Genomic DNA, 22655 nt, shown 5'->3' with positions numbered 1-22655 from the left:
CTTTACAAAAAACCCAACAACTAAATCAATTATAGAGCTTATATGATGGGGAAGGGGTTGTGAAACAAAGGAGAAAAAGAAAGACACGTCCACCGCTCATCCCACTTTGTGTCATGCAAGGTTTCTGGGTGGTTATTGTGGAGGGTAGGCAGGATAGGATCCAGGAACTGCAGATGTTTGCAGAACTGCATTACCGTTCTGTACCACAAATACCTGGAAAAAATATATATTAGATATACAAGTACAGAGGGACAGAGAGGTGTACGGCAGAGTAGGTGCAACAGATAGAAATAGCTATCAGTGTCCTGAACAAATTCTTCCCTCTAGAATCAGCACTGCACTCATTTAAATTATATCTTATAATACAGCATATAAAATTACAATATTTTTTTAAAAATTGAAAATAAATGAAACTAAAATGGTATTGATCATAATAACTTCTCAGACTGGTTGTTTCATTTTTTCAAAAGAATAAAAGATTACACTGAATTGGTCAATGGAGTAACAACAGTCACTTTAGTTCCCAGTTTTTTTTTACCCAATATATATACCTGTACAGCTCTTCGACAAGACTGACTTTTAAATTTTTGCTTTGTACATTAAAATATTCAAGTACTACAAATGCCATTTCATAGTTAAAAAAAAAAAAATCTAGAATTGTACTTTTAACCATTGGATGGAGTATGGAAAGAGTAAAACGTATGCATAGTTAGTCAGGTTGAAAAAAAAAACACAAAGTCCATCTAGTTCAACCAAAAAGTTTGCAACTTCTTTGTGACTTATTCTGTATGCTAGGTGTAATTCTCAGTATCTGTTCTTCTTCTGTATGTAAGGGCACTGCACAGTACCACTTCTCTTGTTCTGTATGGTGGCTATAATTTTTAGTAGATATTATTTTGTATGCATTGGTGCTGCAAAGTAGGAAGGGAAGATCAGCGCAAGGAGCCAATCGGTTGTGTGCAGTGTAGGGAGCATACTGATAGAAGGAGAGATAATACAAAAGATCAAGTCCCCTCTCCTGCTAGACTGGGCTGTGTGGCAAAGCTGTATAACTCTCGGGATAGACTATACAAAAGTACAAATAACTCATGTGGACAACATATGTTCTGTGCTTTCCTTTGCCTATACAGCTCACATTTTAGATACCCCTGGTGTCCTGTAGAAAGAATGACATGGGTCCTAGATAGGAGATATGTGTGCCCATTATTTTGGTTGTGGTCCCTTTTAAGGTGAAAGAAAAGAATACTTAGGGATTATCATCATTATGCAGGGTTCAGGGGTGATCCAGAAAAATGGTAACAATGGTTTGCAGTACCCCAGGATTGTTAGGTCCTTATATGGCTGAAAATAGATTTTTGGGTTGGAAAGAGCGTCCAACCCTAATTTTGGAGCATTTTCGTCCTGAAAGGAATAACCTGCCATTGAGAGAGAGATGAAAAGGCGAGGAAGTAGTCAGTAGGTGTCTGTGTGGGAGAGGAAACCATTGTGAGAAGTCTGTGAACTATCTTGTTACTGTGACACTGCCTGGCTCCTGGTGCCCTTTCCTGAACTCCAGAGCAGGTGGGGACCTTAAACCCTGTTGTAAGACTAGTATACTGGCAATGAACTGCTGTGTTAAAGGCTGTGTTTGTTTGATTCGCCAAAGTAACCAGTTTTTTTTTTCTGGTTTTCGGAAGTAAAAATGAAGACTGTTTTCTTTTACAAGCAGCTGGCTGGCATTCTGAGCCTCAAAGATTACACCTTGTTTACTTTTCTTCTTGCATTCAGTAACAGTGTTTATGTACTGTATATATGTTATGCATGTTAGTTTTGGTAGCTTCTCTAACAGATATTGGTGTGTTTTTCCTTGCACTGCCACTATATTAAAAGTAATTATTTGTATGTTACTATCCATTCTGTTCATACTGACACATTAATCTACTTTGATTGATACAAGTAATGCAGGTTGCATCCTTGTTACACCTTGCACTTAGACCATCAACACTCTCGTAACACTACCAAAGATTGGAAGAAGAAAGAGTTCCGATTGCCACATGCCAAACAAACCCAACGGTCATGTAGGTAATAACAGTCTCAGTCTAGTCATGTCCAGGCCACACCACCTGATGTGTTTCTCCCCCACCCATAAGGCTTAGTCATGGTGGTGCTTTCTATCTGATTGCACAAACATGGGACAGCTCTTCACACAAGGCTGGCACCCACAGTGGAGTCCACCATATCAGGATCTAGGAGCCTGAGCGGTAACCCAAATTTTCATTCAGGCTACCAGAGATTCTTATTTTATTCAGAGGATGGAACTGAAGATTTAATGCGTCCATTCACACCAAAATGCAGTGTGCTGCAGGGCATTTCTTTTTTTTAATTAACATACCCCAACCCATGAAAAAAAATAGGTCCTGCTGCATACTTTTTCTGTACACAATTGTGCGCCATGAGTTGTAATGTAGATGCATTATAAATTTGAGTTGGGGTGCCATTAAAAATGAATGGCACCCCAATACACTATTGTAGCACAGTGCATTATTACTTTAGCATCAGGTCCTTATGGCTTTGTGTTAAAGCTCTGCCAATTTAAGGAGATATGACTACTTCGACACTTACCTGAGTGGGTACTGTTGGATTCGAGTGTTTCGAAGCCCGGCAACCAATCACAGCCAATCTAACACAAATGGAGAACTGCACAACATATGTAGCAATGAAAAATCCACGGAGAACATCACCTCCAATCTGTGAATGCAAAATAACTTGTTAAAAGGATGGTTGAAGCTGTAAGAGTAAAACACTTTGAACAAGTTTTCTTTTATGTGTCTTGTCTGAAAAAGTAAATTAAAAATCCAAGGCTAAAAAGGTACACATGAAGAAGCTATTTATTCCATTTCCTCTTTTGTATTTAAAGATTTTAAGTATAACTTACTGGACATACAATTACCATACTCATAGAAATCTACTTTATCTAAGTGGTTGGTTTATAGTTCTCTCTTGTAGTCTTAGACTGAGGTAAGGAGAAAGTAAGAACCTGCAGAGGAATAGCTCAGCCTAGGACACTTTAAAAAAAAGAGAAAGAGAAGTACTGTATGTTTTTTTTTTGTTTTTTTTTAATCATACTTGCCTAAGTGGATGCACCATCGGTCCGATGCTACATTTGTCCTCCGTTGGCTCTAAGGCTGAGAACAGAGCAATCAAACACCGCTGATCACTCAGTTCTCAGTGCTCCCTGAGAAGAGAGCTGGTGGCTGTCAGTCACTGACTCTCTGCTCTGCCCCCCCACACTCACTGGAGCACTGGGCTGTGGAGGGGGCTGGAGCAGCCGGCTCAGGCTCTTAGCAGCTTGCTAAGAGGCTGAGCCAGATGCCGGTCCAGGCATGTGGCCATATGGTCGAGATCTTTCCCGAGCCTGAACCAGCTCGGTGACACCAGCCAACAGGGGACTTCAGCTCGCTGTCTGCTGGAAAATGATCTGCACTCCTGTGATCTGCAAGAGAAGTACAACAAAACAAGTTTTGGCTGTACTTCTCCTTGAAGGAGTTAGGGACAAGATATGGGTGAACACAGTAATTTCACAATCCATGGACCCAGTGGATTACTGCACAATTTTAGTACCATAGCAACCAACTAACCGCTATAACCTCTTGGTCTTTGAACTTAAGTGTGGTGGCGCAGAATGGAAAGATAATGGAGGCCTTGTTATGTGCCAGCACCCCTATAAATGGCAGGGTTTTCAGGAGACATTTGACAGTGTGCGTTGGAGTAGACTAGGGAGAGCTGACAGCCCGTGTGTAGGGAGAATTAGTTGCTGGTAAGCTGCGGTAATATATATAACCATGGCCTGCAGTGTGGTGGGCTACATATTCTAGGCTACACCCCCCAATTTCGTATTGTGTGTCATCTACAACTGTTGCTGTTTAGCTTCTGCCTCCCCCTTCCCTTACATTTTTTTCTTTGTTCCATGATATATATTATCCCAAAGCCCAAAGTGGTGAGATTCTCTCCAGTTGCACTGTTATGCCCTGTACACACGGTCGGATTTTCCGACAGAAAATGTGTGATAGGACCTTGTTGTCGGAAATTCCGACCGTGTGTGGGCTCCATCACACATTTTCCATCGGAATTTCCGACACACAAAGTTTGAGAGCTTGCTATTAAATTTTCCGACAACAAAATCCGTTGTCGGAAATTCCGATCGTGTGTACAAAAATCCGACGCACAAAGTGCCATGCATGCTCAGAATAAATTAAGAGACGAAAGCTATTGGCTACTGCCCCATTTATAGTCCCGACGTACGTGTTTTACGTCACCGCGTTTAGAACGATCAGATTTTCCGACAACTTTGTGTGACCGTGCGTATGCAAGACAAGTTTGAGCCAACATCCGTCGGAAAAAATCCATGGATTTTGTTGTCGGAATGTCCGATCAATGTCCGACTGTGTGTACAGGGCATTAAGCTGTATGCCACAATGGTGATGCCAGGTCCTGGAGACAGACAGATTCCTAACTGTCCCAAAAAATCTCCACATTCTGAAAGTAATACTATTACTGTAATCTTTTTAGCATTTTATTCACATGGTTCAAAGGTTAGTACAAAGCACAAAGGTTTTGAGCATCCCCTCTCTTCATTGAGTACAGTGTTATTAACCATCTATTGAATCCAATTACATACAAAACAACAATGCAAGTTACAGTTACTGGCATTTGCTCTCTCAAGGGTACCAAGAAATTCCTTAATTGCAAATGGTACCTATGCAGACTTTTTACCATAACCATAGTTAAAGACAGGGATCTCCAAACTGCGTCCCTTTGCTTGCCTTTATCTGGCCCTTGAGGCATTATTCCTGCCACTGACACCAATAATGGTGCTCTATTCCCTCCACTGACATCAACTACTTCTTTCAGGGAAGTTAAACAAACATTCTTCAGGGTGTAGTTTGTGGGTTCCTTATATCGTCAAACATTTTTAATGAATCTTGCTGATGAAATGCAGAAATGATAAACATCTTAGGACTGGGCAGAACCTACTTTCCTCTCCTCATTTGTAATTCATGCACTAACTTGTCCCCTGCAACCTGGTGTACATTGAAGAAAATACACAAAAATTGATGGACCACATTGCTCAGCACAGACATTAGAAATAAACATCTATCTCTGCCTGTCTGAAAACATTTAGCAGAATTGGTTTAGGCCTAGACTGATCTCCATTCATGGCTATAAATGATGTTCCCACATACGGGAGAGATGGGGATAGAATTTAGAAATTTAGACTTAAAAAGTGAGAAGCTAAGCCTGTTATAATCCCACAAACTAGCGTGGAATGGTCGAAGGAATTATTCCACATGAAGAGTCACTTGCTGCAGAAGGATGGCAGGGAGCAGCAAGAGGCAGTGTTGTTCCTGCAGCTGGAGCTTACTGTCAAGTGTGCTCTAGTGATATGAAGGATAATGACAAACCAAACATGAGCCTAGCTGAGGGAGAGACAGAGGACCAAAGAGGAAGGATTTTGTCAAGGGGCAGAGGCAGTTTGCAGAAGACTGGATGGCTAAAGATAGCCATTTCAATCTGGAGGTGCTGCCCCACAGACACAGACCATTCCTATCCCTAGGGCCAGTCCATAGAGATCTTTGGTGTGGGCTTTTTTTTTAGCTGCTGGCAGCACCTTTAAGGTCTGAAGCTTCTTCCTGCAGTGTATCAGCTTGATAAAAGTACCAGCCATTTGGGTAGCAAATGCCCGAGGAGACATATGGCTTTGTACTGCACCTCAATGATATCAGTTGCCAGCTACACTGAGTAGGGTCAAGTAAAGGCATGAAAAAAATAAGGGGACTAGGGGAAAAAAAAGGGAAAATGGGGACTTTATATGAAACACATCACTAGGGCAGGCTGAGTCATCAGATGTAAAAAAATGTAAATTTATTGATACCACATGAGAAACAAGGTGCAATAGATGATACTCGCATATAGTCAATAGGTAAGGTACAAAGTATGTAAAACATGGCAGTAGAACATATAATAGTAGCATAGTAACATGTTATACATTGTAACATAGGTAGATTGCAACATCATCAAAAATTACACCCCACATGTGTATACGTGATTCATATTGTATTAAAATCCAACTGATGGCTAAAACACTAAAATGCCCATGGTAGATACATATTCGTTGTGACATGTCAAAAAGTTATGAATGTTCAGTTGTATTGCTCGATGCGTTTCGTGGAAGTTTGTCCACTCATCAGGAGCAGCTATCTGGAAATATCTAGAGTAACGTATAAAGTAGTAATTAATAATATTTAATTACAACAGGAAGAGGGGAAGCAAAACCGCTAGTCCTAACACTCTTACCTGTAGATATATGGTAAAATAGTAGTAGGGCATATATAGGAACGTTCATGATGGTAGGAGATAACCAGGGGTGGACACAACAACCCCACGGGAGCTGAGGAGGCAACCAAGAGGCGGCAGGGCGAGGCAGCTCAGGACGCCGTAGAGCAATAGGTAGTGAAAAGGTTCACCTAGGGTTCCAACATGGTGGTGTAAGATAGAGCATTGACCCAAGATAACTGTAGATAAATAAAATAAGATACATATAGGTAAAAAACAAGTAATGTTGGATGACCACTAGGTGGAAGATCAGGTGTGGGACAAGGTGAAGTGACAGTGGAGTGAACATAGGAAAAACAAACAGATCGTGTCCGGGAGACCGGTGGAGTGAAAAAACAAACAAAGAGAGCCCACCACAACACCAAGCGAACAAGGTGGAGGGATAGTGCAAGGCAGGTAGAGTCAGGACGGGTGTGTAAAGGGGGATAAAGAAAGCATGGTGCAAGGAGATCTACGGTTACCTAAGATGAAGTCTCAGCCTGTCAGCCAACGAGGTGAACCTCCAACGTCACGCTAAGACGTGCTAGGAGGGAGGAGAGGAGGCAGCCCACTAAGGCGACTAGCGCCTATATAGGCAACCTCCGGTCTCCATCAATATGCACGCCAGATGGGAACAGCGTCACGACGGCACGTGACGTCAATTGACGCCAAACGTGCCGACGTGCGGGGCGTGGCGTCGACGCACAGCGGACACACGCCCCCGATCCCATGACTGGTGGATCAGGGGGATAGGGGGATAGCAACGGTGCGCGTCGCAGCTCCCAGGGATGGAAAGGATCCACCCCCCGAGTATCAACCTGGATAGATAACATGACTAGGATAAAACAAAGATATTCCAGTGATAGCAAGTAAATATAATAACTAGGCATATGACACAAGACCACAGCAATGGTATATATAGTATTTAGTGTGTGTTTCCATCCCATATTAATATTGAAACAAGAGGTATAGGTTAGGACTTTATATGAGACCATGACCATCCGGTACACAGGTCTCCATCCAATTATATCTGAGAAAAATAAGGGGACTAGGGGAAAAAAAGGGAAAATGGGGACTTTATATGAAACACATCACTAGGGCAGGCTGAGTCATCAGATGTAAAAAAATGTAAATTTATTGATACCACATGAGAAACAAGGTGCAATAGATGATACTCGCATATAGTCAATAGGTAAGGTACAAAGTATGTAAAACATGGCAGTAGAACATATAATAGTAGCATAGTAACATGTTATACATTGTAACATAGGTAGATTGCAACATCATCAAAAATTACACCCCACATGTGTATACGTGATTCATATTGTATTAAAATCCAACTGATGGCTAAAACACTAAAATGCCCATGGTAGATACATATTCGTTGTGACATGTCAAAAAGTTATGAATGTTCAGTTGTATTGCTCGACGCGTTTCGTGGAAGTTTGTCCACTCATCAGGAGCAGCTATCTGGAAATATCTAGAGTAACGTATAAAGTAGTAATTAATAATATTTAATTACAACAGGAAGAGGGGAAGCAAAACCGCTAGTCCTAACACTCTTACCTGTAGATATATGGTAAAATAGTAGTAGGGCATATATAGGAACGTTCATGATGGTAGGAGATAACCAGGGGTGGACACAACAACCCCACGGGAGCTGAGGAGGCAACCAAGAGGCGGCAGGGCGAGGCAGCTCAGGACGCCGTAGAGCAATAGGTAGTGAAAAGGTTCACCTAGGGTTCCAACATGGTGGTGTAAGATAGAGCATTGACCCAAGATAACTGTAGATAAATAAAATAAGATACATATAGGTAAAAAACAAGTAATGTTGGATGACCACTAGGTGGAAGATCAGGTGTGGGACAAGGTGAAGTGACAGTGGAGTGAACATAGGAAAAACAAACAGATCGTGTCCGGGAGACCGGTGGAGTGAAAAAACAAACAAAGAGAGCCCACCACAACACCAAGCGAACAAGGTGGAGGGATAGTGCAAGGCAGGTAGAGTCAGGACGGGTGTGTAAAGGGGGATAAAGAAAGCATGGTGCAAGGAGATCTACGGTTACCTAAGATGAAGTCTCAGCCTGTCAGCCAACGAGGTGAACCTCCAACGTCACGCTAAGACGTGCTAGGAGGGAGGAGAGGAGGCAGCCCACTAAGGCGACTAGCGCCTATATAGGCAACCTCCGGTCTCCATCAATATGCACGCCAGATGGGAACAGCGTCACGACGGCACGTGACGTCAATTGACGCCAAACGTGCCGACGTGCGGGGCGTGGCGTCGACGCACAGCGGACACACGCCCCCGATCCCATGACTGGTGGATCAGGGGGATAGGGGGATAGCAACGGTGCGCGTCGCAGCTCCCGGGGATGGAAAGGATCCACCCCCCGAGTATCAACCTGGATAGATAACATGACTAGGATAAAACAAAGATATTCCAGTGATAGCAAGTAAATATAATAACTAGGCATATGACACAAGACCACAGCAATGGTATATATAGTATTTAGTGTGTGTTTCCATCCCATATTAATATTGAAACAAGAGGTATAGGTTAGGACTTTATATGAGACCATGACCATCCGGTACACAGGTCTCCTCCATCCAATTATATCTGAGAAAAATAAGGGGACTAGGGGAAAAAAAAGGGAAAATGTGTCCACCCCTGGTTATCTCCTACCATCATGAACGTTCCTATATATGCCCTACTACTATTTTACCATATATCTACAGGTAAGAGTGTTAGGACTAGCGGTTTTGCTTCCCCTCTTCCTGTTGTAATTAAATATTATTACTTACTACTTTATACGTTACTCTAGATATTTCCAGATAGCTGCTCCTGATGAGTGGACAAACTTCCACGAAACGCGTCGAGCAATACAACTGAACATTCATAACTTTTTGACATGTCACAACGAATATGTATCTACCATGGGCATTTTAGTGTTTTAGCCATCAGTTGGATTTTAATACAATATGAATCACGTATACACATGTGGGGTGTAATTTTTGATGATGTTGCAATCTACCTATGTTACAATGTATAACATGTTACTATGCTACTATTATATGTTCTACTGCCATGTTTTACATACTTTGTACCTTACCTATTGACTATATGCGAGTATCATCTATTGCACCTTGTTTCTCATGTGGTATCAATAAATTTACATTTTTTTACATCTGATGACTCAGCCTGCCCTAGTGATGTGTTTCATATAAAGTCCCCATTTTCCCTTTTTTTTCCCCTAGTCCCCTTATTTTTCTCAGATATAATTGGATGGAGACCTGTGTACTGGATGGTCATGGTCTCATATAAAGTCCTAACCTATACCTCTTGTTTCAAGTAAAGGCATGAACCTCATCATACGTTTCCACATCTACCCCACTGTCTACAGTAGCATCCTTTACCTGGCAGGTGCCTCTTCCACAGATGCTTTTTTTTTACAGGACTTGTCAATAAGTATCAGTGTGTTTATTTACTGTTTTACATGCAGGGGGAGGGGTATTTGGGCCCACCTTATATTTAAAGGAGCTTTTCAAATTACTATAAGCCCCCCACCTGCAGATCCTCACAACCACAGGGCCAAAGTTGTGGAAGGAATTCCTTGTCCTCATTAATATATGAACAAGTAGCCCAGCCCCCATACCCCCCCACTTCCCAGCATGCTCTCCCCCAACCCCCCTTCCTGGCCAGCCAGGCTTCATGCTTGGATAAGGATCTGGTGTGGATTTTGGAAGGGATCTCATACTTTTTTCTCTTGCTTTTTTCTTGGGGATTCCCCTTAAAATATTTGGGGGACCATATGCATTCTTTTCTTTTTTTGCATAGGGTTCCGCTTAAAATGCATACTACATGTGAAGGGCCTGGTTTGAATACTGGAGGGGATAACTCACGCCATTTGTTTTTTTCTTTCTTACACAATCCCCGCCACTTTTTTTACATTCTACTGTCAGTCAGGCTAATAGCTAAATGGACCTGGCTCTTGGTTGCTGGGTTCCTAACAACTAGCCTCAGGGGAAACTTTCACGTTTAGTGATAGTAATAAATGTGTCACTTCCCGCTGCTACTGGAGGTTCAACTTGGCCTTCAAACAAGCAGAATTTGATCCAAACTTAGGTTCAGATAAAACCAGCATTTCATTCCTAATGATAAATAGATAGATAAATGAGTGAAATACTTACAATACAAGGATAATAATAATAACCAAGGCAGTAATAATAAGAGAAGTAATCCACAATGTTCAGTGTCAATCCTAGCACAGAGATAATGGTTATCACAATGCTCAAGCCCAGGGAACCTTTTATCTGTAAGAAAATAAAGACACATTTCTTAAAAGATCATCTTTATTTTACTGTATTTATACATTGTTAAAATGTATTTTTGGCAGACATTTTGGTGTAGGGACTCTGATTTGTTGAGATGCTCTAATGTTGTCATGGTAGGGGGTCTTCCCTAGTTAGATGCCCAAGTAAAAGGGGATAGGGTCTTGTAGATAGGGGGGTAGGGCATTGAGATTAGCAGCAGTGTTGTTATCCTACTGTGCATACTCTTTCAATTAGTCTTTGGGCTTCCTATAAGGACTGCTTATGCCTTTTGCAGTTCTGATTGGCAGCCCAATAGTCAACTAAGTGCTCATGGCAGGCTGACATTGCTGCTGCTAATTGAGAGGCAGGTACTTAGCATTGTCAGCCTCAGACAGGAAGTGCTATTAATGGCAGACTCAAAAACTACACAGTAAGGCATGATGCCTAACATACAGACATCTAGATTTTGGGTAACCTGAGGCTCCATAAACAGTTACTTATTTTTAAGCACCTAGCAGCTATTTATTAGTATTTTTTTAAATTGTCCCTAGAAGGAAATAGTGTTATCCTATTTGTCCATGCATACTATTGTAGGCCAAAAGTGTTTTTCAAGCTTTTAGGAACAAAAAAAAACAAACACTTTTTTTTGCACTTATGGGAAAAATGCATTTTTTCTCACTGGTGATTTTCCAGTAGAAAAAAAACTGACAGATCCTATAAACTGCTAACCGCTGCTAAGCACTGGTTTTCAAAGCTGAATGTAAACAAAAGAATTGCCAGCACTAAAGAAAAAAAACACAGCGTGGGGGTCCCTCTATCCAATGGTATGGATTTTAAGGGGAACCCCATGCCAAAATTGAAAAAAAGAGAGTTACATTTATAAAAAAAAAATGGCAAAAATCTGTACCAGACCCTTATCTGAGTATGCAGCCCAGCAGGCCAGGAAAGGGGGGATGAGTGAGTGCCCCTCTCCTGAACCATACCAGGCTAACATGTCCACAACATGGGGGGGGTGCTTCCTCTCCCAAAGCACCTTGTCCCCATGTTGATGAGGACAAGGGCATCTTCCCCACAAATCTTGGCCTGGAGCATTCTGGGTTGATGATGTCACAAGGGGCGGGGTCAGACGGTGAGGTCACCGGTGGCCACATGCCTTCCTTTATTTAGCAGGAGGATGTGGTATAGCTGTCATTCGGCGGGAGACAGCGTTGGGTGCAGACTTTTTTTTGGGGGAGGGGGGCGTTAACGTTCATCATGATGGACATTGAATCTACCTCAGGGGACATTGTTTTTGTTTGTTTTTTTAATTACTCATTTGTCAAAAACTGGCTCTGTGTTTTTATTTATTTTTGACCTACTTTTGGTAAATGAATATGGGGTACATTGTATGTAAATAGGGGGGCCCTGGATCTGGGAAATCCAAAGAGTAGAATTACACAGTACATACAGCGTTTCTACTTGTTCCATTGGAACCATCATCTGTATCTGTAGACCTTTAAAATGCACCTGTCCAAATATCCACCAGGCATTTTGACAGCTGTCATCATTAAGTGCAGCTGAGAATGCAGCCACTAATATCCATACCTTGAGCTGGACCCCTAACCTGTTTTTTTTTTCTCAATTTTTTGTTGTAGGAAAATTTTTTGTTACCATTCAGTTATCAGCAGTGAAACCGACTGACAGCTGATGAGTTATTCATTGTTAAGTACGCGGCAGCCAGCTTGCCAGCCCTCTCCTTAACAACCAGCTATTCACTGGTTGTGGAGAAAGCCAGCGACCAGCTGCTCCTTAACAGAAACGCTACAGCTCCTAAACACTGCTAAAAAACGCATTTTTGTCCAGCAGCCTTATGAAGCCTCACCGGGCTTTGGTAAACAGTATTGTGCCAGTTTATAATGTTTTAAATATAAAGAAATTCGATGAATTTTGTCCAATGCTTCCAAATGAATTTTGTCAAATACCTGGATATTTTTGGACACCCTCAGACCTCAGCTGATCTTGTTGGCCAACAAAACATTAGGGGAAAAAATGTCCCCTGGGTAATGTTGGTTTTCTTTACAGACCTTGTTCTTACAGGATAAATATGGCGGTATCTCAAGGTGTACCATTGTTTATGGTCTTTTAGATCCAATATTTCGATTTGAACATTGGTGATTAGAAAATATTCCCTTCCTTCCTATATTCTTGAGAACAGCATTGTGATTGTTCAGACATTAGCACTGGAGAGTCCATCTGATGTCCCAAGTTTTGTTCCCAACCAAGGGCACTATCTAAATGATGTTTGTGTGGGTCTGCTCTTAATGTTGCACAAAAACATAAATGTCTCCCACTCGATATTGTCCCATCTGTGGCTATTACTATTGTATGGATGCTAGAAGGTAAATCATTCTATGTTCTCAGCACAGGCAAAATAAAAATCATCATATTGGTCACTCCAAAGGTGACATTACTGTTTCAGAATTATTCTACCCACCTGAGGAATTAAAGAAAGAAGTCTTACTCTGCCTGTTGAATTTTCTACCTATACCTGGATATACAACACGAAAGCTTGAAGCCCAACTCAGGATATTAGCAACCCACCACCCTCCAAAGTAACCTCTAGTATATAAAAAAAAAACTATCCAAATACCCATTTTACATAACTGAAGTCATGGTCACATGATGAGCCTTCTCTCCTCTATTTACTTCCTGGGATCCTTATTTAGGTGTCCACATTACTACCTGCTTACATGCACACCTCTTATTGCTGGTGGCAACACTTCCAGTGGTAGGACCTCTCTCATAGGCTCCAGAGGCAAGAAAACCCATAGGTGTGAGGAGGGGACCAGTGCCCAAGAAGACTAGCCAGCAGAAAAAAAATGTCTAATCACAGGGCAGGAAATTAGCTAGGCTTTGATCCATTATAGTGCAAGATGGCTTAGAAAGAGGTGTTTGGAATTAGGAATGAGATGTATGGTCATTGTATCACAATACAATATTTAAATTCTGGGGGGGGTTGGAGTTGGGCTTTAACCTCCCTGGTGGTATGATTATGTCAGATTTTTGATGTTCAAAATCGTACAATGTTTTGCATGAAAATTTGGCGTTTTATATTGTAGGCCTGTGATTCTTAGGAATAACACACTTAAATCTGTCCAAACAAGAGTCTAGTAGACATCCCGAAATCACGAACACGAAATCATAAATTATAATATAATAACTATAAATAATTATAACAAATAATAATATAATAATAATTATTATTATTTAATAATGTAATCAAAAACACTGAAATTTGCTCAGTTGCAGAATTGTGGCTGTCATTACTTTTATGCCCCGTACACACGGTCGGATTTTCCGATGGAAAATGTCCGATCGGAGCGTGTTGTCGGAAATTCCGACCGTGTGTGGGCTCCATCGGACATTTTCCATCGGATTTTCCGACACACAAAGTTGGAGAGCAGGAGATAAAATTTTCCGACAACAAAATCCGTTGTCGGAAATTCTGATCGTGTGTACACAAATCCGACGGACAAAGTGCCACGCATGCTCAGAATAAATAAAGAGATGAAAGCTATTGGCCACTGCCCCGTTTATAGTCCCGACGTACGTGTTTTACGTCACCGCGTTTAGAACGATCGGATTTTCCGACAACTTTGTGTGACCGTGTGTATGCAAGACAAGTTTGAGCCAACATCCGTCGGAAAAAATCCTAGGATTTTGTTGTCGGAATGTCCGAACAAAGTCCGACCGTGTGTACGGGGCATTAGTGTTTGATGACGGATTTCCCCATGAATCACTATCGCTCAGTTCTGCAAGTGATTCTAATTACCGCTGTTTTCTAGCTGGTCTAAAACCGCTTTTGATGTAAAGGGACGCTTTTTGGTTGCTATGGACAATCTCAATATAAAACTGCATGCAGGCCACTGGACAAACCAATAGGGACAAAAGGGATGTGAAATAATTTGATACAGTAATGTAAGATTACAGTGTACTGTATGTATTGTGTTTTTAACTTTTTGGATTTGGCGCCGTGCTCCATCCCCATGCGTTGCAACACTCGCAGGGAACGGAGCTCGGCACTGTGATAGATCTGACGGAGGACATGGCTCGCACACACAGCGGGGAGACATCGCAGGATCCTGGGGACAAGGTAAGTAACTTTGCCTGGATCCTGCAATGCAATCCCGAGTGCGGCTCGGGGTTACCGCTTTTGGTAATGAAAATTCCCCCCGAGCCACACTCGGGAATACCACTAAGGAGGTTAAAGTGTATCCAAAGACAAACCCCTGTAAGAATTGTATTGCCATCTGTGTCCCTGTTAAGAGAGTCACTCTCTCTAATTTTTATTCTTTTCTAATTATTTATCAGATACCACTGTGACCAACACTGAACATGAGGGGCAAATCTAAGATTTTGAGTTGTTGCTAGAATAAAAAAAGAAGGAAAATCTTCTGTTGCACTCTTATTCTGTCTAAAGCCTTGTACACACGCTTAGATTTTCGGACGACCGAACGTCCGCTTTTTGTGGCATGCTAGTCTCATGTCAAAAGTGAAGAGGTTACTCACAATACGAAAATTTTCATACAACAGAATACAACGTCACAAGTGATGTAGTGTGTTTTGCAAGTATTCTTTCATTTCTGAGCATGCGTAGTCTTGCTCTTACAATTTTTTTCTTACAAAAACTGTACTAATGAAACGAAAATCGGACGTTGAGTTCACCTCAGACAAAAATTTTATAGTCAGCTTTTGTCTGATAAGAAAGTGAAATCGGCTGTCAAAAGCACCATACCAACAATCCGAAAATCAGCAGACAGCTTGCCGTACAAATTTTTCCATCCGATTTTCGTATCGTGTGTACGGGCCTTTAGAGGCCATTTCCCTCACTTTGGAGAGATTTCCTCTCATTTTCTGTTGTGCCTACAGGACAGAACGTAAAGGAAAATTTCTCCAATAGCACACAATATGGCAAAAAATTAGGTGTTACAAAAGGAGAAGGTATGAATTTATACTTTAATTCCTTCCAAATTGAAGGATCCAGGCTGATGGACATCCAATAGGAAGTGTCCATGTTATGCAGGCACTGTGGATACCTGAAGAAGGACCCAATCAGGAAGTAAACAGAACAGAAGAAAATTCAGGGCTGCAGTGTCATGTGACCGTGGCTTAACCCCTTGGCATCAGTGCCTCCTGGATCTTTAAGAGGTTTCAGATGGTGGGAAGTGGGGCAGAGTTTACGATCACGTGACCACTGTGTTTGGGTGTCAAGGTGGTTACATGATTAGAAAGCTGCTTGCAATCAGGAGCTTTCCGTAGCCGCCAGGAGAATGCAGCTCACGTGCTCTTGGCACAGCTGGGTTTGTAATGCGGTATGCAAATATGCGGCTGCTCAGCACCAAGGTTCACCCGCCGAGAGGCCACATAATTGCGCTCCATCGCCACCTAGGGGTTATAGTAAATTTAAAAAATGCATTTTATGCCAATTTTAAAAAATGCATAAATAAGAGGAGGTGGAAAAAAGGGGTGGGTGGCAGGTGAAATGTATCCTGGAAAGGGGATTTAAGTGTGCTGACTTTTTTGCATGCTCTGTGCAATAGAAGCAGTCAGAAGTTGTGTATAAGGAGAATATTGGTTTACTTACCAGACACATGGAAGGCTTGGACGTAGCTGCCACTGTTAAAGATCCTGCAATGATGTTCTGCAAAATATAAGCAAAATATACTTTAGCTAGAAAAAAAAATGGTGGATCAGTGGTTTTAGGTTTTGGCTAGGTAGTTGGCACTTGTTATGTGCCTTATAAACGTATTGCTTTAATAATAGAATGATTATACACAACAACAGAAATCATGGATTTCAATACCTGTGTGCTGCAAGACCGCCAGACAGCTAGCATTTTTAGAAGAGCAGAAATAGTAGCTTACAAATTCACTTAGCAAGGGATTCCTTTAAAAAAAGCTATTTAACCAAAAATCATCTGTATTCTATGTGAGTGTGCATTTATATAGCTGCAGATCAGCCTGTAACATGAACAGATTTTGGAAGATTTTTCACAGGGTGTCTCTAAACTCAGATTCTCCGTTTGAAAATAACTTTTTTTGCACAGACTTTATTTAACGATCTGCAAGGATTTTGATGTTAATTTTTCTTCGTAGGTTTATTGCTATTGAATATTTGTTCACCATTCAATCACTTGTTATATTGGACTATTTTTCACTCAATATTTTTCAATATTTTTTGTGTGCTCACTGAATCATATCCACCTATACTGTTTTCTTTGCAGGTCAATTTCAATTATCATTATCATATGTGTTTATTTGATTGGCACATGTTTGTTCACCCTACTGTGTATACTTTCTTTTTTGCAGCGCAGCTCCATTTTTTTCTTTATTTCTAGTTTGGTGAGTATTTCACTTTGAGTTGCTGCTTTTCATATTTGTCTACCAGCTGCCAGTTTTTTCTTTTACATATTGTTTAACATTGTGCTTGGGACGCAGAGCACTACGCCCCGAACCCTCCTACTTTTGACTATAGCAAATCAGAATTCACCATCACGTCACTTCCGGTTTCATGACCCGGCCAAATAGGGACTGAAGATGGAACCCGGAAGCTGCCAGGTATCAGGGGCCATGACCGCCCAGGATGGGCAGGTAAGGACCTGGAGAGGTTTTCGTCCCCTAAAAACATTTTACCACAAGCCACAGATTGTGGGCATGTGGGGACATTTAGTGGCAGGAGAGAGAATTACACAGATAGCTTACTGAGAGAATAACAATGAGAAAACCATCCTCAGGGTATGCCTTATGTTTTGCAGTTCCTCGGGGACAGTGCCTGATATGTATTGCTTTCAAATTCATGTAATGTATTGGCACCTCATAAGTTAAGAACACAAAATATTAAATTATAAACTTTCATACAAACATTTTAAGTATTTTTTACTTACAAAAATAGCTCCCCAATATGCGACTCCACTGATCACGGTAGTAAGGAATGAAGTGAAAAGCTGACCAATACCCATGCCAATGTGTAAAATACCCCAAACGATAAGGACAATCTAAAAGCAGAACAACACGATTTTTTTTAAAAAAATGTTTCCATGTTTCCATTTAGTTTATTTATTGGGTTAAAGAGTAAATCCCCTTTAGTTGTGAAAAAATCATTCCCCTCTGGGTGATGTTTGTACATTACAAGTATTTTAACAAACTTTGTTGCAGAATCTTACCTTTTGTTATTATGAAGAAATCACTGTTTGTATTTGTCTGTGTTCATGTGGTAAGTGAATCTAATAGGAGTGGTTTCATAATTTTCAATCAGCTGCAGGGCTCTAATAAGGAAAATTTCAGGGTGTGCATCCCTTTAGATGTGATTTTCCTATTGGGAGTATCTCACCAAAAATGACATTGTTGTTTCAGGTCTGATATCTGACTAGTATCTTGTATCTTAGTGCAGAGTTTTGGGAAATTCAGTGAACCAATCACACAAGCAGGAAATTATGTTTATTACAGAAAAGTACATAGTTATGTAGCACTACCTTGCAAGAGCTGCTGGTATTTTGATGCCCAGGTCTTCCCCACTTCTTGCCCAGCAGCCAGGCACAAGGAAGGAATAACTCAGGATACTCCAAATTTAACTATTTACACCGAGGACTCTAACTTCCTTCCCTAGTGAAACTTGACCGATGCTCTTGCAAAGGCACTTCTTCACAGCAGCAGCAAACTGATTTCAGAACTGAGCAATGTCCCTTAGTTAAAAAGTGGACAGTTCTTGACACTAGCCACTGTTTTCTTTTTGTGGACCCTCAGCTCACGTAGAGCACAAGATGGGGTTAACTAAGGATCCTTAGTGTTTCTGTACTCACAAAGCCCCTGAAGCACCACCAGTAGCCTTCTCTCTCCATTATACCAGACAAGATGCACTGTTGACTCCCTCCCGTCATCTATGGTGGGAACAGGGTCAGCCACACAGGCTTCAGGCCCTCAGGTCTCCCACTGGAGGCTGCATGTTAACAATTCAGGTCGACCACCTGAGATCACATGGCAGCAAGTGCCTGGGGAAGCAATGCCTCTCTCAGGCTCGGGCTTTGGTCTGTCCTGACCTGGACAGTATGGTGCAAGCCAGCACCTCTCACGGCTCCCTTCACACACTGACTTCCTCAGGAGGGTGGGGCTTTGGGCTCCATCTTTGGCTCTCATATGAAGCCAGCACCTGTGCCATTAGTGTGCTTGCTTCCTATAAAATCTGGAGTAAACCACCATTTTACCCTATTGGTCACCCTTCTACATTATGTTGATCATATCCCCCTTAATTTCCTCTTCTCAAGAGAGAATAAATTCAGTTCCTCTAATCTTTCCTCATAGCTGAGCTACTCCATGCCTTTTATCAATTTGGTTTCCCTTCTCTGCACTTTCTCCAGTTCTCTGGTATCCTTTTTGGGGACTGGTGCCAAAACTGAACTGCATATCCTAGATGAGGTGTTACTAATGATTTGTACAATGGCAAAATTATGTCTCTCTCTCTGCAATCCATACCTCTTTTAATACATGAAAGGATTTTGCTTGCTTTGGAAACCCCAGCTTGGCATTGCATGCTATTATTTAGCTTATGATCTTCCAGGACACCTCCTTCTCCATCATTGACTACCACAGCTGTTCTCCCCCTAGTATGTATTAAGCATACATATTTTTAGCCCCCAAGTGCATAACTATATAATTAAGCCTCATTTGCCACATAGTTGCCCAATTAAACAGTGCATTGAGGTAGGCTTGTAAGTTGGAGATATCATGTAAGGGCGTTATTCCACTTCATAGCTTAGTGTCGTCTGCAAAGAATTAAATGGAACAAAGACTGCTTTGGGCTGCTAACACTGTACTTTGAAACCCAGTACAGTACTAATAAATTGTACAAAAGGGTAAAAGTGTATTTTCTCTGTCAGCACATCCTCCCCACAGTTATTACCTCTTGTATCTCTTGACCTTCCCTCTTAGATTTTAAACTCTAAGGAGCAGGGCCCTCTGATTCCTACTGTATTAAAGTGTATTGTATTTGTACTGTCTACCCTCAAGTTGTAAAGTGCTGTGTAAACTGTTGGCGCTATATAGATCACGTATAATAATAAATAATAATAATACTAATGCAGACAAACATTGTAAAATTTGTGATACACTCAATCTAGTGATAATCTGCAGCATAAGCATATATAAATTGTAATGATCTCATAATATACAAAAAAAATTAAAAACATATGTGCACCAACCACCCAGCCAATAGGAAGTTAAATGTTATAGTCCAAATAAGTGCAAACACTCAAATCTCCAGGACAAGAATCCAGCAAAAGGTTTCCTTAGATTTCACAACCTGTGAGTCTCAGTGAACTGATTGACACACGGGTGTCCGTTTATGAAACAGAGAAAAGCCATGATCCTCAGGATCATGGCTGATCTCTTGTGTGTACTGGTTTATATAGCTGAGATGAAGAGCAGAGAACAAGTTCTTGGCTGCCCATCACAGCACGCAACCGTTCTGTCACAAACAGCCAGTTTATGAAAGACATCTAAAGATCTCACTGGCCGTTACTCTGAAAATTCTACTTCCCGGATTCTCCAGCTCAGAGGCAGTGGCGGCTGGTGCTCCAATTTTTTTTTAGGGGGGGCGGCAAACAAACCCCCCGCCAGGTCTGCACTTACCCCATCCAGGTTGCAGTTTCCCCGGCTTCTCCTCCAAGCCAGTCCGGTCTTAAGACTGGCTTCCTGTCCTGATTGGCCTGGAAGAGAAGCCGGAAGACAATAGCAAATATTGATTCGTTAATGTCACAAGTGGGTGGGCTCAGGGCGCAGTGTTCTGTGCCCCGAGCCCAACCTTTTTCTAGCCAGTTAAAGCCTCAGACTCTAATCATGTGCTTCAAAAAAAAAAAAACTTGTAGAAATATATGCGTCCAGTGCCCCGCATGGAGATTGGGGGGGCACTTGTGGACCAGTCGCCGCTGCTCAGAGGTGGAGAATCTGGGAGAGAAGCTGGTGCAATTAGAAGACTTCTTTCTTTCTATATATCAACAACAGTGGGTTAAAAATATTTATATATATATATATATATATATAAAATTTTGTCTGTTAGTTATCATGTGTCTATAGTATGTAATTACATGATCTTTTTAACTTTGGTTTCACTTTATAAACTCGGCAGCACTGTAATCTCACAATATCTCACAAGGTTATAGGCAGCCCACCTCCTTCTGTGCAGATATCTGCCGTTTTCAGAGGAGACGTCTCCTCTGTTCTTCCTCTGAGAACAGAAGTTCTCGGATTCATAAACAGGCTGCAGAAGAGATAATTTTGCCGAGAACTGAACTGAGATAAAACCTCTCAGTTTAATAATCGTACACCTAAATCCAGGCAAACAGATTCATCCAACTCTATTAATCATTTTTTTAAAGTACATACTTGCCACACTTACCCCAAGGGCTTTTGGTTTACCCTTCAGAAATTCTTGATGGAACGCAGCTGGCTGGGTCATCTGAGGTATAACTGTAATTGCTGGATTGTTCCACTGCTGTGCGGTAGGGGCATTCCACATCTGAGGGTTAGGAGGTAGATTATGTCCAGGGGCACCTGGAGGAACATTCCACTGGGCAGGTGGGGGGTAAGCAGGGTTGGGCTGTGCAAAACCATTGTTGCCGAACTGGGCGGAAGACATTTTTCAGCCTCACTAATAAAAAACAAAAAACAGAAATGAACACCCAGCAGGACTGAGAGGATTTTCTTGTACACGCTCTAAAAAAAATATAGAAATTAAAAGCAAAAATGATTGATTAAAACATTTCTAATTCTATTTTAAATGCAACCTGGTTAAATTGAAAACTTAAATTTGACTTGATTTTACCTTTGAACTATTAATGTGCCAAAATTAAATGCATTAATACCATGGCAAGGGGGTATCATCATCCAACAACAGAATACAAAGAGAACATACAGAAGCCAAGATAGCTCCCAAAAAAAGAACTCTCTAGGTACCCAAGGAAAATGAAGTTCACACAGCATGTTAAACAATGTTTATTACAATCATTACAAATACAACACATAAAAGAAATAAGACATAAAACAATAAGTGACATTATAGCAAACTGAGCTCATATCAGGTCGCACATGTTCCCCAAAATAAATGATTTCACCTTTAATAGTCTCCTGTTGAGCTATACTCAGGTTAGAGACAGGGAAACCAACAATTTTCCCTTTTGCTCCTTTGCTGTCCAATCACAGGCTGGAGGGAAGAAAGGCAAGAGTGCTGATTTGCTAAACTGCAGTAGAAATAGTGAAGTCACCGGGCTGGCTGTGTAAATCCCAGGGCTGGGTGCAAAGAAATACAAATCATTTGACAAATAGAATTGTCAAAATGTTACTTTTAGCCTGCACAGAGTTTCCAGTTTATGGGACAACAATCTAAATGCCAGCAGATTGAAAGTGATTGTCACTTGGGCTGGTTAACTTTGCAGTAACCATTTACACACAAACAATAGCTATCATTTTACCAGAGTCACATACCATCCGTAGTATCTTCTCTAACAATTCTGACCTTTTAGAATTGTCTGTGACACAAGTCACCAGCCCAGATAGGAATGTGCTGAGTTTAAACTGTGGTATCTTTCTCCAAAGGCAGTAAGTTGTTTAACTACTTGCCTACCAGGCTTATTCTGACACTTTTCACATACATGTAAAAATCAGCATTTTTTTTGCTAGAAAATCACTTATAACCCCAAAACATTATATATTTTTAAGCAAAGGACCTAGAGAGTAAAATGGTGGGTGTTGCAATTTTTATGTCACATGCTATTTGCACAGCAGTTTTTCAAATGCAATTTTTTGGGAAAAAAATACCCTTTAATGAGTTTTAGTGAACACAAACACAATATAAAACCCATTGTTTTTTTGTAAAATAGAAAAGATTATGTTACGTATTTGTTCGCATTTGTGTGTGAGCACAGGGGGACGCTTTCATTTTTATTTTATTTAAACCTTTTTTTT

At 41.1% G+C, this 22655-nt stretch overlaps 1 protein-coding gene across 1 annotated transcript; it reads right to left on the bottom strand.

The window, feature by feature from the left end:
• On the bottom strand, window positions 1-21338 carry LOC141105358 (membrane-spanning 4-domains subfamily A member 4A-like). The gene is made up of 7 exons (XM_073595221.1): window positions 21091-21338; window positions 17585-17695; window positions 16286-16342; window positions 10545-10662; window positions 9903-9916; window positions 2602-2727; window positions 1-213 (listed from the first exon to the last, which is right to left on the bottom strand). The coding sequence occupies exons 1-7, from the start codon at window positions 21328-21330 to the stop codon at window positions 133-135; spliced, it is 747 nt and encodes a 248-aa protein (XP_073451322.1). The 5' UTR covers window positions 21331-21338; the 3' UTR covers window positions 1-132.
• Between the last annotated feature and the right edge of the window lie 1317 nt (window positions 21339-22655).

This window comes from Aquarana catesbeiana, linkage group LG08 (genome assembly GCF_042186555.1).
Source record: "Aquarana catesbeiana isolate 2022-GZ linkage group LG08, ASM4218655v1, whole genome shotgun sequence".
Lineage (NCBI taxonomy): Eukaryota > Metazoa > Chordata > Amphibia > Anura > Ranidae > Aquarana > Aquarana catesbeiana.
Note: the sequence above shows the minus strand (reverse complement) of the source record. Positions and strands in the feature narration are given on the sequence as shown.

Bases quoted from the DNA above. Each gene is read 5' to 3' on its own strand.
- LOC141105358 (XM_073595221.1), bottom strand. From the start codon at position 21,330: ATGTCTTCCGCCCAGTTCGGCAACAATGGTTTTGCACAGCCCAACCCT. The intron at 16,343-17,584 runs GTAAGTAAAAAA...TATATTTTGCAG, and splicing joins CATATTGGGGAGCTATTTTT to AACATCATTGCAGGATCTTT. The intron at 10,663-16,285 runs GTAAGTAAACCA...ATTTTCTTACAG, and splicing joins CCAAGCCTTCCATGTGTCTG to ATAAAAGGTTCCCTGGGCTT.